General features: G+C 41.9%; 1 protein-coding gene and 1 long non-coding RNA gene across 2 annotated transcripts in view; one reads left to right on the top strand and one right to left on the bottom strand.

Moving 5' to 3' along the window:
- Tes (testis derived transcript) overlaps positions 1–18,376 on the bottom strand; it is a 40,677-nt gene that overhangs the window by 8,574 nt on the left and 13,727 nt on the right. The window contains exons 2-3 of the mRNA NM_207176.3: positions 11,030–11,115; positions 872–1,124 (exon numbers count right to left, since the gene is read on the bottom strand). Coding sequence (NP_997059.1) covers positions 872–1,124; positions 11,030–11,115 — 339 coding nt within the window. The remainder of the gene's footprint in view (positions 1–871; positions 1,125–11,029; positions 11,116–18,376) is intronic.
- The window catches only part of Gm4876 (predicted gene 4876), a 95,573-nt gene that overhangs the window by 74,582 nt on the left and 2,615 nt on the right, over positions 1–18,376 (top strand). The window contains exon 2 of the long non-coding RNA NR_153844.1: positions 10,009–10,134. This is a non-coding gene — a long non-coding RNA (predicted gene 4876). The remainder of the gene's footprint in view (positions 1–10,008; positions 10,135–18,376) is intronic.

The following is an 18,376-nucleotide window of genomic DNA, read 5'->3' as shown; positions in this document are numbered from 1 at the left end:
AGGGGGACCAGTGTTCAATGGGATTATTCCATCTTTTACAACACACACAAGACACAAGTTTACTTAAGAAGAAGGGAGTTTCATCCTTTTGCTATATACATCTAAAGATATTAACACATAACAAAACAGGTTTTAATGAGTATAATATACACTCTTTTTTTTGGGGGGGGGCAGGAAATTAGCTCCCTGCATCCAGTTTTAAAGAGCCTTTAGAGTACTACAGTTCATGTGCGCTAAGTCAGCAGATATGTGGCTATATGAAACAGTTGGGGTGCATCACTATGACTGCAGTGTGGATCAGCGGCTTGTTCATCACATGCGAACATCACTGGCAAGATTTATTGAAATGCCACAACTGACCTTCCAATGCTTTGGCTAGTCATAATAATGGAAAGAGCTTGATGCAAATCACACTTTTTGCCTTTTATAGTAAAAGAAATATAATGCTGGAACTTTTTTTTGTTCAGTTCCAAATGCAGACAAGAAATTCATTATTTATCCTTTGTCATCGTAAGAAAAATCTTAAGAGTCTACAAGAAAACCAGCTAGATGGATATAAAACACATGATTGGTTTTTTTTTTTCTGATTTTCATGTAACTACTAACATTTTTAGAACATTCTCTAAAAGAGGATAAATTAGATAGTTAGAAAAAAGTCTGTGGGGCAATGTAGTAGACTCATGGTTTAAAAAGTAGTAATAGGTACCAAAATTAAAAAAATGGGGATTCAAGACAAACAACTGATGTGTGGCGGTGGGTGGCCATGTCACAAAAGGAGCTGCCCTAAATAATCTAGTAACATTCAATAATAATAATAATAATAATTTAAAATAATAATAGGCTCTCTCTCTTCAACCCTCCCATTACTTACCAGAGCCTGGTTTTGAACTGGGGGAGCCCACTCATAGGTAACTGTGTTGATGGAGACGTTCTTCTTGGCAGCCACTGGATTGGTCAAGATCATAACGTTGCGTTTGTACATGGGAATGCCATCTGACTTCAGCTTGGCGATCAGGGTGGTGTACTTAGTGTCCTCAAAGAGTCTCCCCACTTTCCGGTCCTCCTCATTGCTCAGGAGGACGTCATGCTCTTCTTGACCACATTTGCAGTTACGACATATTTTCCTATAATTTGGGGGGTGAGCAGGGAGCAGAAAATGACCAAGTACACCTAACCAGTGATGCATGTGCAGTCCTTGGTGGTTCCTGAAACACTTTTAAAGTGTATTACAGAGAACACACACACACACACACACACACACACACAAAGACCAAGTTGTTTCTTTCCTATAGAAGGGATGAGAATTCATAAACGTAAGCAAGAGAGACACAGGAGAACAACACCCTTACTTTATATGACTTTGAAAAATTAGGTTATAGGTAAGAAGTATATGTCCAAAAGGCCCAGCCAGTGTGACTATAACCCATGTGGTCTTTGTCCCGGACTCCTCAATCTCACACCTAAATAAATAAATAAATAAATACCACCTAAAGTATCATAGCAGGAAATTTCCTGTTTTATTCGTCACCCGCTTCATTGTCCTTCCCCAAGTTATTCTTTTAAGTGAGTGGGACGTTCATATACATTCCCCCATAAAACATCACAATCCTACATTTTGTCCTATAGCCTGTTTCAATTTCCTTTCCTGTTCCGATTTCAATTTCCTTTCCTTTCCCACTTTCATATTTCCTTTCTTGGTTCCTACCTTTTTTCCTTTCCCTTATTTTTTTCAAACTCTTATGCACCTACTATCATATCTTCCATTATGTATCAAAGAAAAATGGACTGATGTCAGTCTCAGGCCAGCTGAGCTACATATTGACATCCTGACTCCAAAATAAGGCAAATGAATTAATGACCCTCTCATGGTGTTTATTCAAGTTGAACAACACAACCCATTTCCACTAATCTCTCTAGCATCCAACGTTCTCACATGCAAGCTACACGTATGCCCATGTGTCAAACAGCTCAAGACCGGACCCAATGAAAAGCACTGGTCCAGCCTTTGATCTTCTAAAATCTACTTCCTGGTAAGAAGATGACACAGACACACACAGACATTTTAGTTGCATTTGTGTTAGGAATGTCAAATAGGGCTACCTCGATTCCAAAAGAAAGTGATATTTAAGTTGAGAGCTGAAAAGATGTGTTAAACCATAAGTGTGGGGGTATGCAAGGGTGTGTCTGTGGCTAAGGAAAGGCTCCCAAGGCTTGAATAGAAGGAGTATTTGCAGTGGCCCTAAATTAGGAAAGAGCTATTTGATAGGTCTCATACCAGAGAAGGCTGGTAGCAAGTGAGTGTGAAGTTGATGAAGCTGGAGAGCGAGGCAGGCATAAGACACCCGTGGGCACATCACGCAGAGTGTGACCTTCATTATAATAGCAATTATGAGGCACTGAATCATTGATAATCAGTAACATGAACAGATCTATTATCTCAAATATCACAGAACCTCCCATGCAGAGACTGCATTACAGGTAAAACATATTTTGAAGGCTACATAGCATGAAATTGTGCATGTTGCCAAGAAGCGCTTGCTGGCAGGAACCGCTATGGCTGATCCCTGAGAGGTTCTACCAGCACCTGACCAATACAGTTGCAGATACTCACAGCCAACCATCGGACTGAGCTCAGGGATCCCAACGGAAGAGCTAGAGGAAGGACTGAAGGAGCTTAAGGGGATTGCAACCCCACAGAAAGAACAACAATAGCAACTAACCAGACCACCCAGAGCTCCCAGGGACTAAACCACCAACCAAAGAGTATACATGGAGGGACCCATGGCTCCAGGTACGTATGTAGCAGAGGATGGCCTTATCTGATATCAATAGGGGGGGAAGCCCTTGGTCCTGTGGAGGTTTGATGACCCAGCATAGGGGGATGCTAGAGTGGTGAGGTGGAAGTGGGTGAGTGGGTGAAGGAGCACCCTCATAGGGGCAAGGGCGGGGGAGAAGATGGGATGGGAAGGGTTGTGGAGGGGTAACCGGGAAAGAGGATATCATTTGAAATGTAAATGAATAAAATGATTAATAAAAAATGAAAATAAGAAATGTGCATAGAGTTAGCTGTGCTGTGGTTTTCAACAGCAGCAGCACTGTGGCTGCTTCATAATGTAACTTATAGATTACATAATGTAACTTATAGATTACATAATGTAATTTATAGATTACATAATGTAACTTATAGATTACATAATGTAACTTATAGATTACATAATGTAACTTATAGATTACATAATGTATGCAATGTAATGCCCTGGAAACAGGTCATTAGACAGTGGTGACAGAGAGATTTCAGATCTTATAGTGGAATCGAACAAAGCTTGTGGATGACTTAGGCTTACTGACAGATTCCCAAAAAGACAGCAAGAATTTGGGTGATGAAAGAGATGGTAAAAGGAACGTTTAATTTATCAAGATTAAAAAACCCCGAAGAGAAACAGAAGTGAGGTAAGGGATGGGGTAGGCTGAGGGGCTGGATGTCTTCAGCACTAAACTCCTGTGAGATTCAGACTGCCTGGGAGGTGGGGTAATGATATCAAGTAGACTGCAAGAGGAAACAGTCTCTTGTATTCTGGTAAAACACAGCAAAACAAAACAAACCCCTGCACTCTGGATATTCAGGGAGCAGTACATAACACAAATGGTGTCAACACCTTTGTCTCCTGGGGAAAGCACAGCAGGAAAGGCTGAGGGGGACGCAGACTGATGTCTGGCAAAGGACCAAATTGCAAAAGATGACAGACAGCGGAGGAAGAAGGACAGGGGAACTCTGAGGCATTCAAGTTTTAAGCTTGGAAGGGAAATACAGGGCGATGGAGCTGAGCAGTTCACAAAGCATTGTATAACTTCAGATTGCTCAGGAGGTCACTACAGATGCAGATTAGTGTGAGACACTGGTAAGTATGTGTGCTAAATTACATAGATCACTAACAAAAGGACGTTAGAGTGTACATGTGCCTACCAGAAAGGACGAAAGGACAATTACTATGGAGTATCAAGGCAACTATGAAAAGGGGTCATTTTATCCCACGAGGGATAAAATTAATAATATTAGGGGACACTAATCATGTGAAAGGTTACTAAAAGCATTTAACATCTCTCAAGATCACAATAGGTTTTTGGATCTCATGATATGAATCGGGAGGCTCACAAAAAAAGCCTCTCTGGGAAAAAAATTAAACACCCATCCCCACACTGAGTAGTCCACCCAACACTGAGCATATATTTACAGTTAGTATATTAATAATAAAATTTGAGACAAGAGACTAATCCAATCTTTAATTTTATTATATTGTCCAGTGTGTACTATTCAGAGCAGTGAGGAAAAAAAATCAATGAAATACAAGTGATAAGGATTCATCAGAAAGAAGACAGCAAGAGAGGCAGAAGAAAACGGGAAGGGGCAGGAGAAAGCGGGAAGGGGCGTGAGGTAGAGGGGCAGACATGGGGGATGAACGACCTCATTGCTTTTCTTGTACACACCTATTGGACAGGAAACTTTATTTGGTAAAAATCTGTGGAGAATTAATGCATTTTATTATAGCTATAAAAGATCCTTTCTTGCGTCTGGTTATCGCATACGCCCATCTAGCGGAAAGGTTCACATCACCCTCCACAGTGTGGTCTTTATTTGCCTGCAGTTACCCAAAACAATGGAATTATCTATAAAACCATCACATGGTGGTTAGATCAAGATTAAAACTACAGCAGAAGGAATTCTGGAAAGGGAAGGGGGTAGGGGAGGGATTCAATTCTCAGAACAACACAGACCTTTATGAGGCTGTGGTTCTGCTGTGCATTCTACTAATCAGCAAACCGACTGTTTATAGGGACATGAGGTGACTGGGTTTGGATCTGGTGACCTACGTCTCATCAGTAAATATGTGTACCACGAAATAAGGAGCTTGGGACTTTGTAATGAGCAGTAAAAGACAAAGGAAACTTGCTGGTGGGTCAACATGAGCTTTAGCAAACTGTAGGTACAGTTGCATTTACTGTGAAGGTACTAAGTAGAAAGGGGGCAACAATCAGTGACGCCAGACCACCCCCTACTGTTCTATTACATGGCTTGCTTATCCTTCGGAGGATTCATTTTTGGATGAAGTCTCTTTTTCCTATCTACCCCTTTACCTACTTAACCACACTTTACCAGGCAAATCATCCCAAGTTAAACAACACGCCAACAGCTACCGTGAGCAATAAACAAACAAACAAACAAACATAAATAAATAAATAGTGTCACATTATCCCCGGTTCTCAGTTTTCTAAGTAGAGAAAACCCATTATCGATCAATGAACAGTTTTAAAATTGGGGCTGCTGTCTATCTCTTCTGTATTCCCACTCCCACAGGGATAAATGTGGGACTGAACACATGATAAAATGTGACCCAGAAAGGGCAGGCTGTCCCCTTTCTCAGCCGGGCTGCCACCACTGCAGCAGCTGGAGCGAGCACATTCTCCCAGCTCCCCCACCGCAGCTCCGTGCCTACAGAGGAGAACCTGGCACAAGCCAGCACACCATCAAGGTACCTATAAAACCTGGGCAGGTGCCTCAATCCGGACGGCGTGGAAATCTGTGTTATCGGAGTCAGAAACTGCTCTTAAATCATTTCTTAACAATTAGCCTTCATCATAAGGTTCATGGGGGAAGAGCCAACTGAATTCAGAATTAAGCTAGGTTAAAATCATCCCTTTTTTTTTTTTTAACTTTAAAAAGGAGAGGAGTAGATTTTGAAGGTCTAAGGTGGGTATGTGAGGAAAGAGGGACTCTTGTTTGAAATAAAAGGTTTTTTTTTTTAATTTAGCACCAAGCAATCACACACACACACACACACACACACACACACACACACACACACACAGAGAGAGAGAGAGAGAGAGAGAGAGAGAGAGAGAGAGAACAAATCCAGACTCTAGCTCCTGACTGTGACAACTCAAGGGTTCTTGAGTTCAATCCAAGGAAGAGAATGGAATTTCTGAAGTCTTTAACAGGAAAACACTGAAATTTACAGTTTCAAGCTGAAGGCAGTCAAGAAACTCCAATTCACCTTAGAGAGACATGATTTTTTTTCCTTGCAGCAAAGATACATAAAAATTATTATGTTTTCCATTGCAAGTAGGGGACCTGGAAAGCTCCCACACACTGCCAGCTGTCCCCGTGATCTAAGAACAAGGCTGTGGCACTGCTACAAAGCATAATTTAAAAGGCTGGACGCTGCCCTTTTGTAGCAGGGACATACATATATGGGCAGGAACCTGGGCCTCTGTTACAGAATTCAACACAGAGGTTACTCCATGTACGGTCAGGAGTCTTCAGTTTTCTGCCAGGCTAAAATCAATTAGGAATTCTGCAGTAGGTACACTGCAATCGGAGTAATTTTGTCTTTTGTAAAATGCAACTATTTTAATATACAGCAGACAAAATAATAATTTTGTTACTCATACGATGAATGACCTATGGTTGTAAAGATCTTACTACATAATCAGTATAAAAAACAAAGTTGGCTCTAAATGCCTTAAAATCTTGAGACTGTGCTAGACATTTCCTAAGTACCTACATCTGCATATTGCCTGAAGTCTGTCCCATAGATAGTTCCTGCTGGATCGATGGCAGCTTCCCTAATCTCTAGTTTTTTTCTAGTCTTGGAATCTCTAGCACACAGAACAGAAGCCCTCACAGATAAAGGATGCCACTGATCACAAGGATGTCTGTGCCACCACAATCACACATCAGAGCAGACAGCTGGTGAAGCTCAGAGCTGCCTGGTTATGAGTGAAAATGTGTTCCCCTTTCAAACGTGGCAGGACGAAGGGCACTTAGGAAGGCTTTGCCAAGCTTTGGGTTCAGGTCCTGCTCTGTCTCCATACACTACTTATTTACTTTCCTAAGCCTGCTTCCTCACATAAAACAATGCGTGTGAGGAAAGTTAGGAAGAATCGGGAACAGAAAGTGCTGTGATAAGCACAATCTAAGTCCCACTCTAAGACTTTCAACTCTGATGTTATTCCCATAAATATGGTTTTTGTTTGATAAATAGGAGGAGGGGTGTCCAGGCAAACCTACTCTAATCTCTGAAGCCCTTAAAAAGGAATAAAGAAAAAAATCAGAGAGATTGAAGACATAGAAAAGGTTCTAACTAGCATCAACTTAAAGCTGGAAGGGTTCGTGTGTCAAGGTATGTGTGTGGCTTCCAAAGATGACAGCAACTTCATCTGAAAAGCATCTAGGAACCAGGGATCTCTGCTGCCCAACAACAAAAATCAGATTCTACAAACAGCAGGAAGGAGTAATTAGGTAAAACACACAGCAACACTGTGATAGTGGCCTTTGGAGATGCCAAGAAGAGAATTGGTCATACTGTCCTTCTCCCTCCCCACCTTGTAAAGTGAGAGAATGACCCGAGGGTCATGAACATGTGATCTTTTCACCCACTGAGTTTGTTGTAAGTGGTTACCCAGAAACAGAAACCCCACCACATGTGCGGCAGATGGAAGTGGTTCATAAATTATACTTAATAGAAATCCATTGGCACAAACAAGTCATTATAACATTTTTCAAGTTTTGCTATTTGAATGAGGTTTGCTGAGCAGAGCTGGGAGTTTCGCTCCAAACCTCTACAAGTGCAAAGATTTATTTTTAGTTTCCCAGAGCTGTTGTGGCAAGTTCTGAGCCTCCATTCACCTCTCTGCATCCATACTCCTCTACCCACAGCAGTCTGGCTGACTGTGTCATGTGGACTCATCAATAAGGCAATGGAAGGCACTGGCCAGAGGCTTAAGGGTAAAGTGGAAATGGAGTATGAATACTGTAGTATTCCGAAGAAATAATCTCTATCTTGAGATTGTATGGAAACACAGGAAGAAGGGGCCACGGATCACATTGTATCCCAATTCACATGCTGAATTCCTATTGCCTAATGGAAATCTAGTTAAAGCTTCCAGGGGATAGCTAAGGTTCAACAAGGTGATATGGAAAGGGCCCGAATCTGATAGGACTGGAGGCCATACATAATACATGGATGACCTCTTCCATAGGCACACATGCACTGGCCACGAGAGTGCACGCTGACAAAATGACTGCCTACAACTCGGAAAGTGGACCCTTGGCAGAACTTTATAGCTCTCACAGTGGCTGGGGAAATACATTTGTGTTTAATGCACTAAATCTGTGTGTTTCGTTATAGCACCTAGAGCTGACTAATAGGGAGGGTGAGCAGTTGTAGTGAGTGATCTAAGAATTTCTGTTTCTAAGTGCTGGGAGGCCATATCTGTCCAAGCATGCACATATGCGGCAAGACATCCAGAGGATTGGGGAGAATTAACATGGAGCACGTAGTTGGGAGTAAATGATGCTCAGGAGAGTGAGAAAGGCTGGATAAACAGGCAGAGGCCAGATAGTGAGGTCTGCCAACAGAGGCTAAAGAGCATCATGAAAGGAATAGGTCCAGGGTGCACAACAGCACCTATTAAACCACTTCAAAAACACCATTCTGTGACTATGAGGATGGTATGGACTGAGTCTAAAATGCCCAGCTTCACTGTGAAGATGGAGGCGATTAAGTGGCTGGGGGACCCCATGGCTCTGGTTTGCAGATGGCATCTGTTTGCACTCGGGGACCACTGATGTAGAATTTGTTTCTATGACTATTGCAAAAGGAGGCTAGAGAGATAGTCCAGTGGTTAAGCGGTTAAGCGCAGTTGCTGCTCTTCCAAAGGATGAAGGTTCAGTTCCTGGTACCCACATGGATGTTAGCTGTAACCTCAGTTCCACGGGACTCTACTCCTCTTCTGACTTCTGAGGGTGCCAGCGACACATGTGGTCTGCAGGCATCCAACACACACATAAAATAAAAATGAATAAATAAATACTTTTAATGTGTTTTTAAAAAGATTTATTTATTGCACATACACTGTAGCTGTCTTCAGACACCCCAGAGGAGGGCATCAGATCTCATTACAGATAGTTGTGAGCCATTACGTGGTGGCTGGGATTTGAACTCACAACCTTCGGAAGAGCAATCGGTGCTCTTAACCACTGAGCCATCTCTCCAGCCCTAATGAGTTTTTAAAACTACTGAAAACTAGCTGTATTCAGAGGTCAAAGGCACCTGCCTCTGGTCTTCCAGTTATGGAAGTTGGAGAATGACAATAAACTGTACTGGAGAAATGTGTTTGGACCCCCACCAGGAAGATTACAACATTTCTAAAAAATATATGGAGAGACCATACAAACCCCAGCTAGGCTGGAGGCCAACCTCTAGTATTTATAACTCTTGGACCCTAAGACTATGACCAGTTTATCAAAACAGCCTATTTGATAAAACTAAGAAAGGGTTTTCAAGCCTTGACAACCTTTCAAAAATTTGAGACGATCCGATGATAGCGGAACAATCTGCAGACCAACAAGTCACTCTAAACTCACCTGGTTCACAGCGAAAGCACCTCTCTCAGGAGTGAGCTTTTTAAAAAAAACATCTCCTGAGCAGTTTGGGAAATTACATAGCTGAAAGGATTATTTTAAGCTTGAAAACACTGTGCCCAGCAGGGGGCGGTGTGGCCCTCTGAAAAGTCATTTGGTAGACACAAAGGAAAGGTGGTGAAGGGAAGAGGGGAAATGGTCACCCTGGCATCTTTGGGTTCCTCATTCATGCATTCAATAAACAGAGACTGTAAAGCAACCCTCTGTCCTTCCCCAAACAATACAACATACCAACGAGTCACAGAATTTCCATGTATTAGACACTATAAACAGTCTGGAGGAGGAGGAAGAGGAGGAAGAGAAGGAGGAGGAAGAGGAAGTGGAAGAGGAAGAGGAAGAGGAGGAGGAAGAAGAGGAGCAGGAGGGAGGAGGAGGAACAGGAATGGATAGAAAGCAAGCAGACAAATTGTATGGTGAGGCTTGAGCCTCTGTGATTCTGGCCCTTCAGTAGCACCCATAGATAACCTCATGCTAATCCTGAGAAATTGCTCTGTGTTCAATGATATTATCTTTGTGTTAACCTACAGGCAATGAAGCTACTTAAGTCTGGAGTTTACCAATTTCATGGAAAATTCTAAGCTCTTTGAAATAAAAATAAGGAGCTGATCCATTACTTGTGGAAATACGGATTCCTCTTGCCATTACTCTTTAAGGTATTTATGCCTGTCACCTAGAGCTTATTAAACATGCAAGCTTTTAAAGAAGACTAATATGTCAGACTTTATTATATCTCCCTTTAGCTTACACTGTATACAGACATAATGGCTATTGAAACGTCTTTTCGTTTTCTATGATCATCTGAAGCATGGAAGTTGCAGTTAAATGGAGTTCGGTGTGGACGGGAGCTACACACAGCTCAGTGGAGAAATGCTTGCTCTGCATCCAGGAGGCTGTGGGCCCAGTGATCAGTACTGAAAAAAAAAACCTTATTGCCACAGGGGAACCACTATCCTCTGTATAACTGATTTTTATTTTTTATTTTAACAATACTAACCTGACTATACCTTCCAGTAGGCATGTGGAAGAACTTTTATGTCCTTTGAAAGAGCTGGTTTCCTTTTTTAGATTTTTGGGGTTCATTATCTTCTGTCTTTCAGACACATGCATTTCATTCAAAAATTAGCTTCTCAGTGATAAAACTACTTCTGAGATAACTTTTAAGAATTCAACATTGTGTCGTTTCTTGGCACCTAGGATATGGACGCGCAACGGAGCATGGGTGCTGACTACACTGCAATACTAGGTGTGAGCCACGAGGAGTGCATTGTTAATAACTGACAGTGAGGAAGGGTTACCATAAACTCCTCTGCCATTCAGAAAGGCATATTCTGTATTTGGGGCATCACAGGAAATCCGGAAGACAGCAAAGAAGTCAACCAACTCTGCATATAGTTATCAGCAAACCCACTTGATGATGTGAACACAGAACAGCTCGCTTTTCATTCGCTTGCTAAGGAGCTGTGCCCAAGAACTTGTCAGAGAGTGCGAGAACACTGCCCAGGGGCCCTGCCCGAGGGGGGAAAGCCTCATTGGGTTTCAAGAGCTCACCTCCAGAAGTGTAGTTCAAATCCTTCACAGTTCTCTTTGCATTTTAGACAGGGGGCTCCAAATCCTTGCTCATGACCTAAGCCCATCTGTTAATGGGAAGAACAAAGGGAATCTATTATAAATTTTTTACATTTTTAAAAATTCAATAAATCACACCTCTAATTCCACTTAACGCTCTTGTTGATGTAACTCTCAAACAAATCTTTTATGAGTTTCACATTGTTTAGCCAACTCTGACCCAGGCATGTAAACATAAGCTTTGAGAACATATATAGCATTCTTTATAATCTCATTGCTTTTATCAAGAAAAGAAGAGAATCAAAATACAACTTTATAGAAGACTACAAATACTGAAAGTCACAAAATTCATGGATTCATGGCTTTGCCCCTTATGTGCTGTTAATGCAAGTACAGGGAGATCAGAGGGCAGAGACTGAGACACAAACAAATGTATGACAGAGTTTAGGAATGACAATATTTGTTGAATACCAGGAAAAGTATCATACCATTTAAATCTTTTTTTTAATTAGGTATTCATTTACATTTCCAATGTTATCCCAAAAGTCCCCCACCCGCTACCCCACCCACCCACTCCCACTTCTTGGCCCTGGCATTCCCCTGTACTGGGGCATATAAAGTTTGCACGACCAATGGGCCTCTCTTTCCACTGATGGCCAACTAGGACATCTTCTGATACATATGCAGCTAGAGACACGAGCTCTGCGGGGCACTGGTTAGTTCATATTGTTGTTTCACAGGGTTGCAGATCCCTTTAGCTCCTTGGTTACTTTCTCTACCATTTAAATCTTACAGAACCTCACAAAACATTTAGGAAGCAGGCTATTTCCCTCTGTTCTTTACAGGTGACTGAAATGAAACCCAGAAAGTTTTCAGAATTTGCTCAGTATGAAAATGTCAATACATTCTGGAACTTACCTGGAAGCTTCCTTCCTGAGGGCTAGCTTCATGGTACCCAGAGGGGTTATGAGGGCTGACAAAGGAGAAAAGCAATCGGCGGGCTTCCTCAGCTGTAAATCTAGATGTTACACTGACTACCCTGGCAAGATACTCACGATGGCGCAAGAGTGGTACTTTTATTTGAGGGGTAACCAACCTCAGTCTACTTGGACTTTACACCCACCCCAGAGAGATTTCAGCCTAGTATTGAAAACCAAACAATTATCTACAGCTAAGAGGTCATAGACACTAAAGGAGAACTTAACTACTGCCATGTTCCTAAAGCAGTAGACTAAACACATGCAGTCTAAATACATGTTCTTACACCCATCTATAAGAAGAGTATCTCTCACTCCTCAGCTGAGAAGTGTCTCTTTGCAGTAGATGGAAACTATTATTGGAACCCACATCTGGACAAAATGCATAGAACAGCTGGCTATGGCATACCCAAACTCAATGACACACCTACAACATGGCGGGGGTGGAATTGTAAAAGCCATAGGACCAGATGCCTGCAGCTAGATAGTACCTTCTAGATGTGACAGGGAAGCTGCACGCATGAACTCTCAACAATATGGTCACCAACACAAGACAGGCTGAACAAGAGATCTTCGGACACACGTGAACACTAAGATACGTGTGCTCACATATCTGGGTTTGTCTGGGTTTGTCCAAACACACATAATTTCATCTTTTCTGGGTGCCCAGACTTAGAGAAGGCAGCAGCAATGTCCCTAATGGGAGAGGGAGGTGTAAGGGAGAGAGAGGTCACAGCAGTATACACTATGCCCTGAAGAAGTCTTAATCAAAAACAAAACACAAAAAAACAACACCTAGTTTTCAGAATCACTGTTAGCAACCGAAGCCATGAGACAGATTCCGGCTGGCAATGAGTTAGTCTGCCTATGACAGAAACGATTTTTACATATCTACATGTTGGCCTACGATTCTTAAGCATCACTGACATCCAAGCGAGGATTTCTTATCTTATGCCCCATGATTGGGTAAGAATTTGCAACCTCAATCACGGCAAACAAACACAAATCTCTAAGAGCTTTGTGATCCACACTCTCATTCCTTGTTCTGCAGATGTACCTGCATCCAGACTGAGTTACAATCTGGAATGCAACTCTAAACTTGATACAATAACATTGTCTAGAGAGGACATATCTCTACAAGAATAAATCAACTTTTTTCTGATTTGTTCCTCCTGAGGCTTCTGGGAGTGCCAGCATCCCTCTCAGAAGTTGAATGAAGGATAATTTACCAATTCTATTTTGTAGAGCCCAAACCACCCACCCCTGAGCTGTTTGAGGTCCATTCCAGACTTTTTAAGGCTCAGTGCCAGACTGCCCCAAGTCTTTTGAATTTCAATTCATGAGCCCCATTTGTTCTAATAGTTGCAGCAATTTCTCTTTCCAGTTTATGCCACGTTCAAGAGTCCCTGAAATATATGAGACCCAGAATCCTCTCCACATGTCTTCCCTTCCTTTGCCCTCAGCACAGACTACCCCCAATTGAGCACAGTCTTCTTTTTAACAAAAGAGATGAGTCTTATGTTTGGTCACCCAGGTCTTACAGGCTAGCTTGTGCCCAGTTCTCTGTGCTTGAGAACGCTTGGTGAGGAGTACTAGAGATGATGTTAGATAGCGATACTCAGGATGCCTTCCAGGCTATGTAGGATGGGGTGGAAGAGTAAAGAGGGATGCCTAGCTGTTAGGTCCTTGACAGCTAAGGCAACCTGGCTGGTTAGACAATGAAATCCAGACCCTTGGATTCATGACCACTTCCATTTGTGTGCTTATGTGTAATAGCAATGTAAGAAAATGATGAGAATTGTATTGTTATTAAAGAAATAACAAAACTGAGAACTGTGCAAACAAAGAAAGACCATTGAAGAAGAGTCAAGAAAACTGTGGTCTGGACCCACAGTGTCACCAGCACCACCACATCCAATGATTTTTTGAAGTCATTTTTGTCCTCCGAGTTTCATCTAGATAAGGAAAGAATTGAATCGGATTGACTCCAACTTTTTTGAAATTCTAAAATTATGATTGCAAATCATATGTTGGGTAACTTTATCTTCAGTTAGCCACTTAGCAACATGTCCAAGCTAAACTGCTAGGCATGAAATGATCATCTGAGAAAGGCAGTGTATGCTCAGCTCCTGCAAGCCACCATCACCTCAGTCTGAAAAGTATGTATAGGACATGAGCAAGTCCAGCTGTGACCGGCACAGCTCAGTTCTGTCATGCATCTCTATCTCACCAGCACGGTGTGATCACATTCCCTGCAGATTCAACAGTGGAGCCTCGAAAACACATGGTTTTCATAAGCTCACAAGCTCTGAAGCTGCCTCCTTTATATAATTTTAGCAACACATTCTGGCCAGTGTCAATAGAAGGATATGACAGATTAATTTTTTTTTTCTCCTTTATTGTCCAAGAAAACGACAGGTCTCGGGATTGACTATATTCGGAGAAATCATAGCTAGGCTTTGAGAATACCTATCAAGGTCCTCTGAAAGAATAAAAGTTCCTCCACAATAGTTATCTTGAAATACTAGACACAAACAAGACATATTAAATAACCATAACTATAGGCTCCAGAAACTTAGCTTACATTTCCATGACCCGAGTCTCCAAGCCCCTGCTTCTTCTCTCTGTTTAGTTTAGAGTTAGAAATGGAAGTGGCACCAATTTCTCCATAATCATGTCAAGAAACCAGATATGCTGGCAACAATTCAGGTGACCCTCTTGATCCAGAGCAGAGAGATTGCCTGTTATATACTTGAAAGAGAAAAGGGGGGAAAGAGGAAGGGGTATAAAACATCTGGTATTTCAAACATGCTCTGGGTTGATCTGGAGACAATTTGGATCTGGAAGATATTATAAAGTGTTCAGGGTGAGATCATGCGAGCCTTATAACCAAGTTTCCCTGTGGAACAAGACTGGTACTCGGTTTCTAAATAAGCAAGTGTTACTCAGACTGTTAATCACCATGGAATGAAGTGTCCCGGGATGGGAGATATAAAATATGCTGTATTCTCTCCTGTATGTGCATATACTTACACACATATTGGATACAAAGGTACATATACAAACAAATATATGTGTAGTATATAGTACAGATATTATATATGTGTGTACATATACATATACAAATGAATAACATACCTAAACAATGCTTCTCAGGGATTGGAGCTTGGAGAAACTGAGTACTTTCTGTGAAGCCCCACCCCCTTCCAATCACTAAATCTTGACCCGTCTCGGACACAAGGTGTTAAGGTGCTGCAATTGTTTGGAACACTGCCTGCTTCCAGATCTCTACCAAAAATAGATATGCCTCCCCCAAACAGGGAGAGGGGTACGTTAAGTCAGACACTGACCTAAAACAGGAAGAGAGAAACACCCTTCACCTTTTACATACCTTGCCACCTTTCTCAGGTGAGGGAACAAAATAACTAATTGTTATTAGGATTTATGATTAATAAAATCTCTAGTTTGACTTTTTCAGAATATCAAATTTTCCTTTCTCATGCATCAAAATACATGAGAGAAAGACTAACAAGATGGATGGGCCTATTTGCCTAGTTACCTCACTGAGGGCCTGAAGTCTTCTCGATTTGGGTGGTAGTATGCTTACTGTGTGCCAAGGTCTAAACCCTCCAGGTTGCTCGCTCATCGGCATCCAGTGTCTTTGCTAAATCTCTCCTCATGGTAACTTGGTAACATTCTGATAGCTCTCTCCATATATGACCTTGCTATTTCAAAAATTAATTCACCTTCCAGGCAATTGCAATGTTCCATGCATCGGATGTTTTCAGTGAGATAATGAAGTCCTCTTTTCTCCAATGTCAGAGAAGTTACTTTAAAACCTGCCACTGCCTCATTTCTCCCTTTCCTCCTCCTGGAACTGTGTCCTCCAAGAGTTCTGCCCTTGCCTGGGTCTCCATTCCTTTTCCCCATCTGCCCAAATCTCTCTCTCTCCCCAGTCTACAGGCCCAATCCTAATGTCTAATACTTTGATAAGCTTTCTTTATTCCCTGATTTGTCCAGGATTCCCACAAGTCTTGGTAGAAATCTCATTATTTTGTGCTTAACTGCACTGTTGCCAGTGACTGTGAGCCGCTGACCTGAAATCCTAGCGGTGCTACAAGGATGAACTCATTTAACAGCTAAAGATCGAATGATCTTTACCATAGTATCCTGCCCCCCAAAACGTCCACTGCTTTCACAGGAATGGGTCTACAAGGGATTGTAGTGGGAACAGCAGCAAGCATCTGCACTGCCAGGCACAGCTCGAAGTATTTCCCATAAATCACCTTGTTTGGTGTCCATAGTTCCACTGAAATGACAAAATGATTTGTGATGCAGGAGATGTGCTGTAAATATGGGCACAAGCAGGGATTACTGGCACCTTGCTTTCATTTTTCACGTTTTTCTTTTCTATCAATACTCTTCACTCAAATCCCACACTAAAGCAGACCTTTGTTCCTTCCCTGTAAATAATTTCCTTCTCAATATGTTGGTTGTTCACTCTCTCAGGACCAGGAAAGTCTTCCCAAACTCAGGATAGAGAATGCCTTCTTTTAAATTCCCCAGACCCCATTCTCTTTCTCAAGAAATATATGAGCATACCCAATTATACATACATGTACACATACAGTTACAAACCAGTTTACAAAATAGTATATACAATGTCAGGCCTGATTGGCAGAAAATTTCCAGAGATATATTTATCAGAATATCTCTAGAAGTCTATAACAAACCAGGTTTTCATTTACAAAAACACACACAAAGTAGGAAAAGTTTTGTATAAGGGTCCATATAAGTTTTCTTACAGAAATCTACCTGGAGCTGGGATCAAGAATGAAGAAATAGACACAGGACCTCATGTTACTATATGACTAAAATTGGGGCGTACTAATGGCCAAGCACTCTTTGTTTATATTCACACTATATAATATTGTGTGTGTGTATACACACACAGACAAACACACACACACACTCAGTATTAATCCAGGATTCAAAAGCCAATTTAATCACAGATAAGTATTAGGGACATAATTGTTGCTGAAATCACTTCTTAGTTAAGGCTAGTTCCATGGAAGGACTCTGCAATGACACGCTTTTAGGCAACACGCCCTGCAAACCCCTCTTTATTAGCTATAAAAGGGATTTTCAGAACCGGAGTCCAAAAGGTATCTGTGGGAGTGCCTGGAAAGAATGTGGATTGCAGTGAACACTCCTAACTTGGTCTTGTGTCTGTCACTTCCTCCATGGCTGGCTACAAAGAGGGGTCATTCAGACAGAAGCACACTGAACAGCTTTATGAAGATGCTGTAGCCCAGGATTTGAATAGTGCCATCGTTCTTGACATCTGCGAGGTTTCTGCACAGTGATTGACTGACCCTTGTTCCCCACCTGTCTGTCTAATTGGAGTGTGTGTAGGAAGCAGCAAAGTACAGGCATGTTTTCACCAAAAAGAAAAACGAGAGGCTTGCAGTAATGGCTGAGATAGCTGTAGAGGAAACTGAGAAAGAAGCAGAGAAATCCGAGATAACCTGGGAGTGAGGCCCAAAGAGAAGGTGGGGGAGGGGGGACATGCAGAATAAAAATCAGTTCCCACGGCACAGTCAGAGAACTTAAGACACCAGGAGTGGAGAGTACTGCCAGCTGGGTCCCTGTTTTTGCTAATTTACTAATACCCCGACTTCCCACATTGCCCCGTGATCCGGACAACAAAACAAATCAAAACCTAATACATTTATATGGTGTGCCTTAACTGATTTAGAGCTGCTATCTGACCTGCTGGGTTAGAAAAGTCCTTAGGGGCATGACTCGGTGGTGGGGAGGGAGCCAAGCTGGAGAGGAAAAGGAAGGAGAGGAGGGTTTGGTTCACTGTGTTCTGTATTTACAGACTTCCTATTACAGGAGAAGTTCTCCATGAAAGAAGACACAGGGCCAGCATTCACATTTGCTTAATGGTTCAGGAACATCGGGTCACTTTCCAAGCATGCATATACACTCTACTTACAGCTACTATCAAATTTCAGTTGCATGCTAATTCAATCTCTCTTTACCTTGGTGGAACAAAAAAAGAAACTAAAGTTAAGTGATTAGAGGGGCCACTCCCATGTCCCGAAGCTATGCTCCATTCTTTTTTTTTTTTTTTTTTTTTTTTTTTTTTTTTGATGGCCTGTTGTCAGTAGGTTTATTTTGTATACCTATTTTATACACCCATATGCCTACCATTGTGCAAGCTCTCTGTTCTTTTTTTTTTTTTCCATTTTTTATTAGGTATTTAACTCATTTACATTTCCAATGCTATACCAAAAGTCCCCCATATCCACCCACCCCCACTCCCCTGCCCACCCACTCCCCCTTT

This window comes from Mus musculus, chromosome 6 (assembly GCF_000001635.26).
Source record: "Mus musculus strain C57BL/6J chromosome 6, GRCm38.p6 C57BL/6J".
NCBI classification, from domain to species: Eukaryota; Metazoa; Chordata; class Mammalia; order Rodentia; family Muridae; genus Mus; species Mus musculus.
This window is presented reverse-complemented; position numbering and strand designations above follow the sequence as displayed.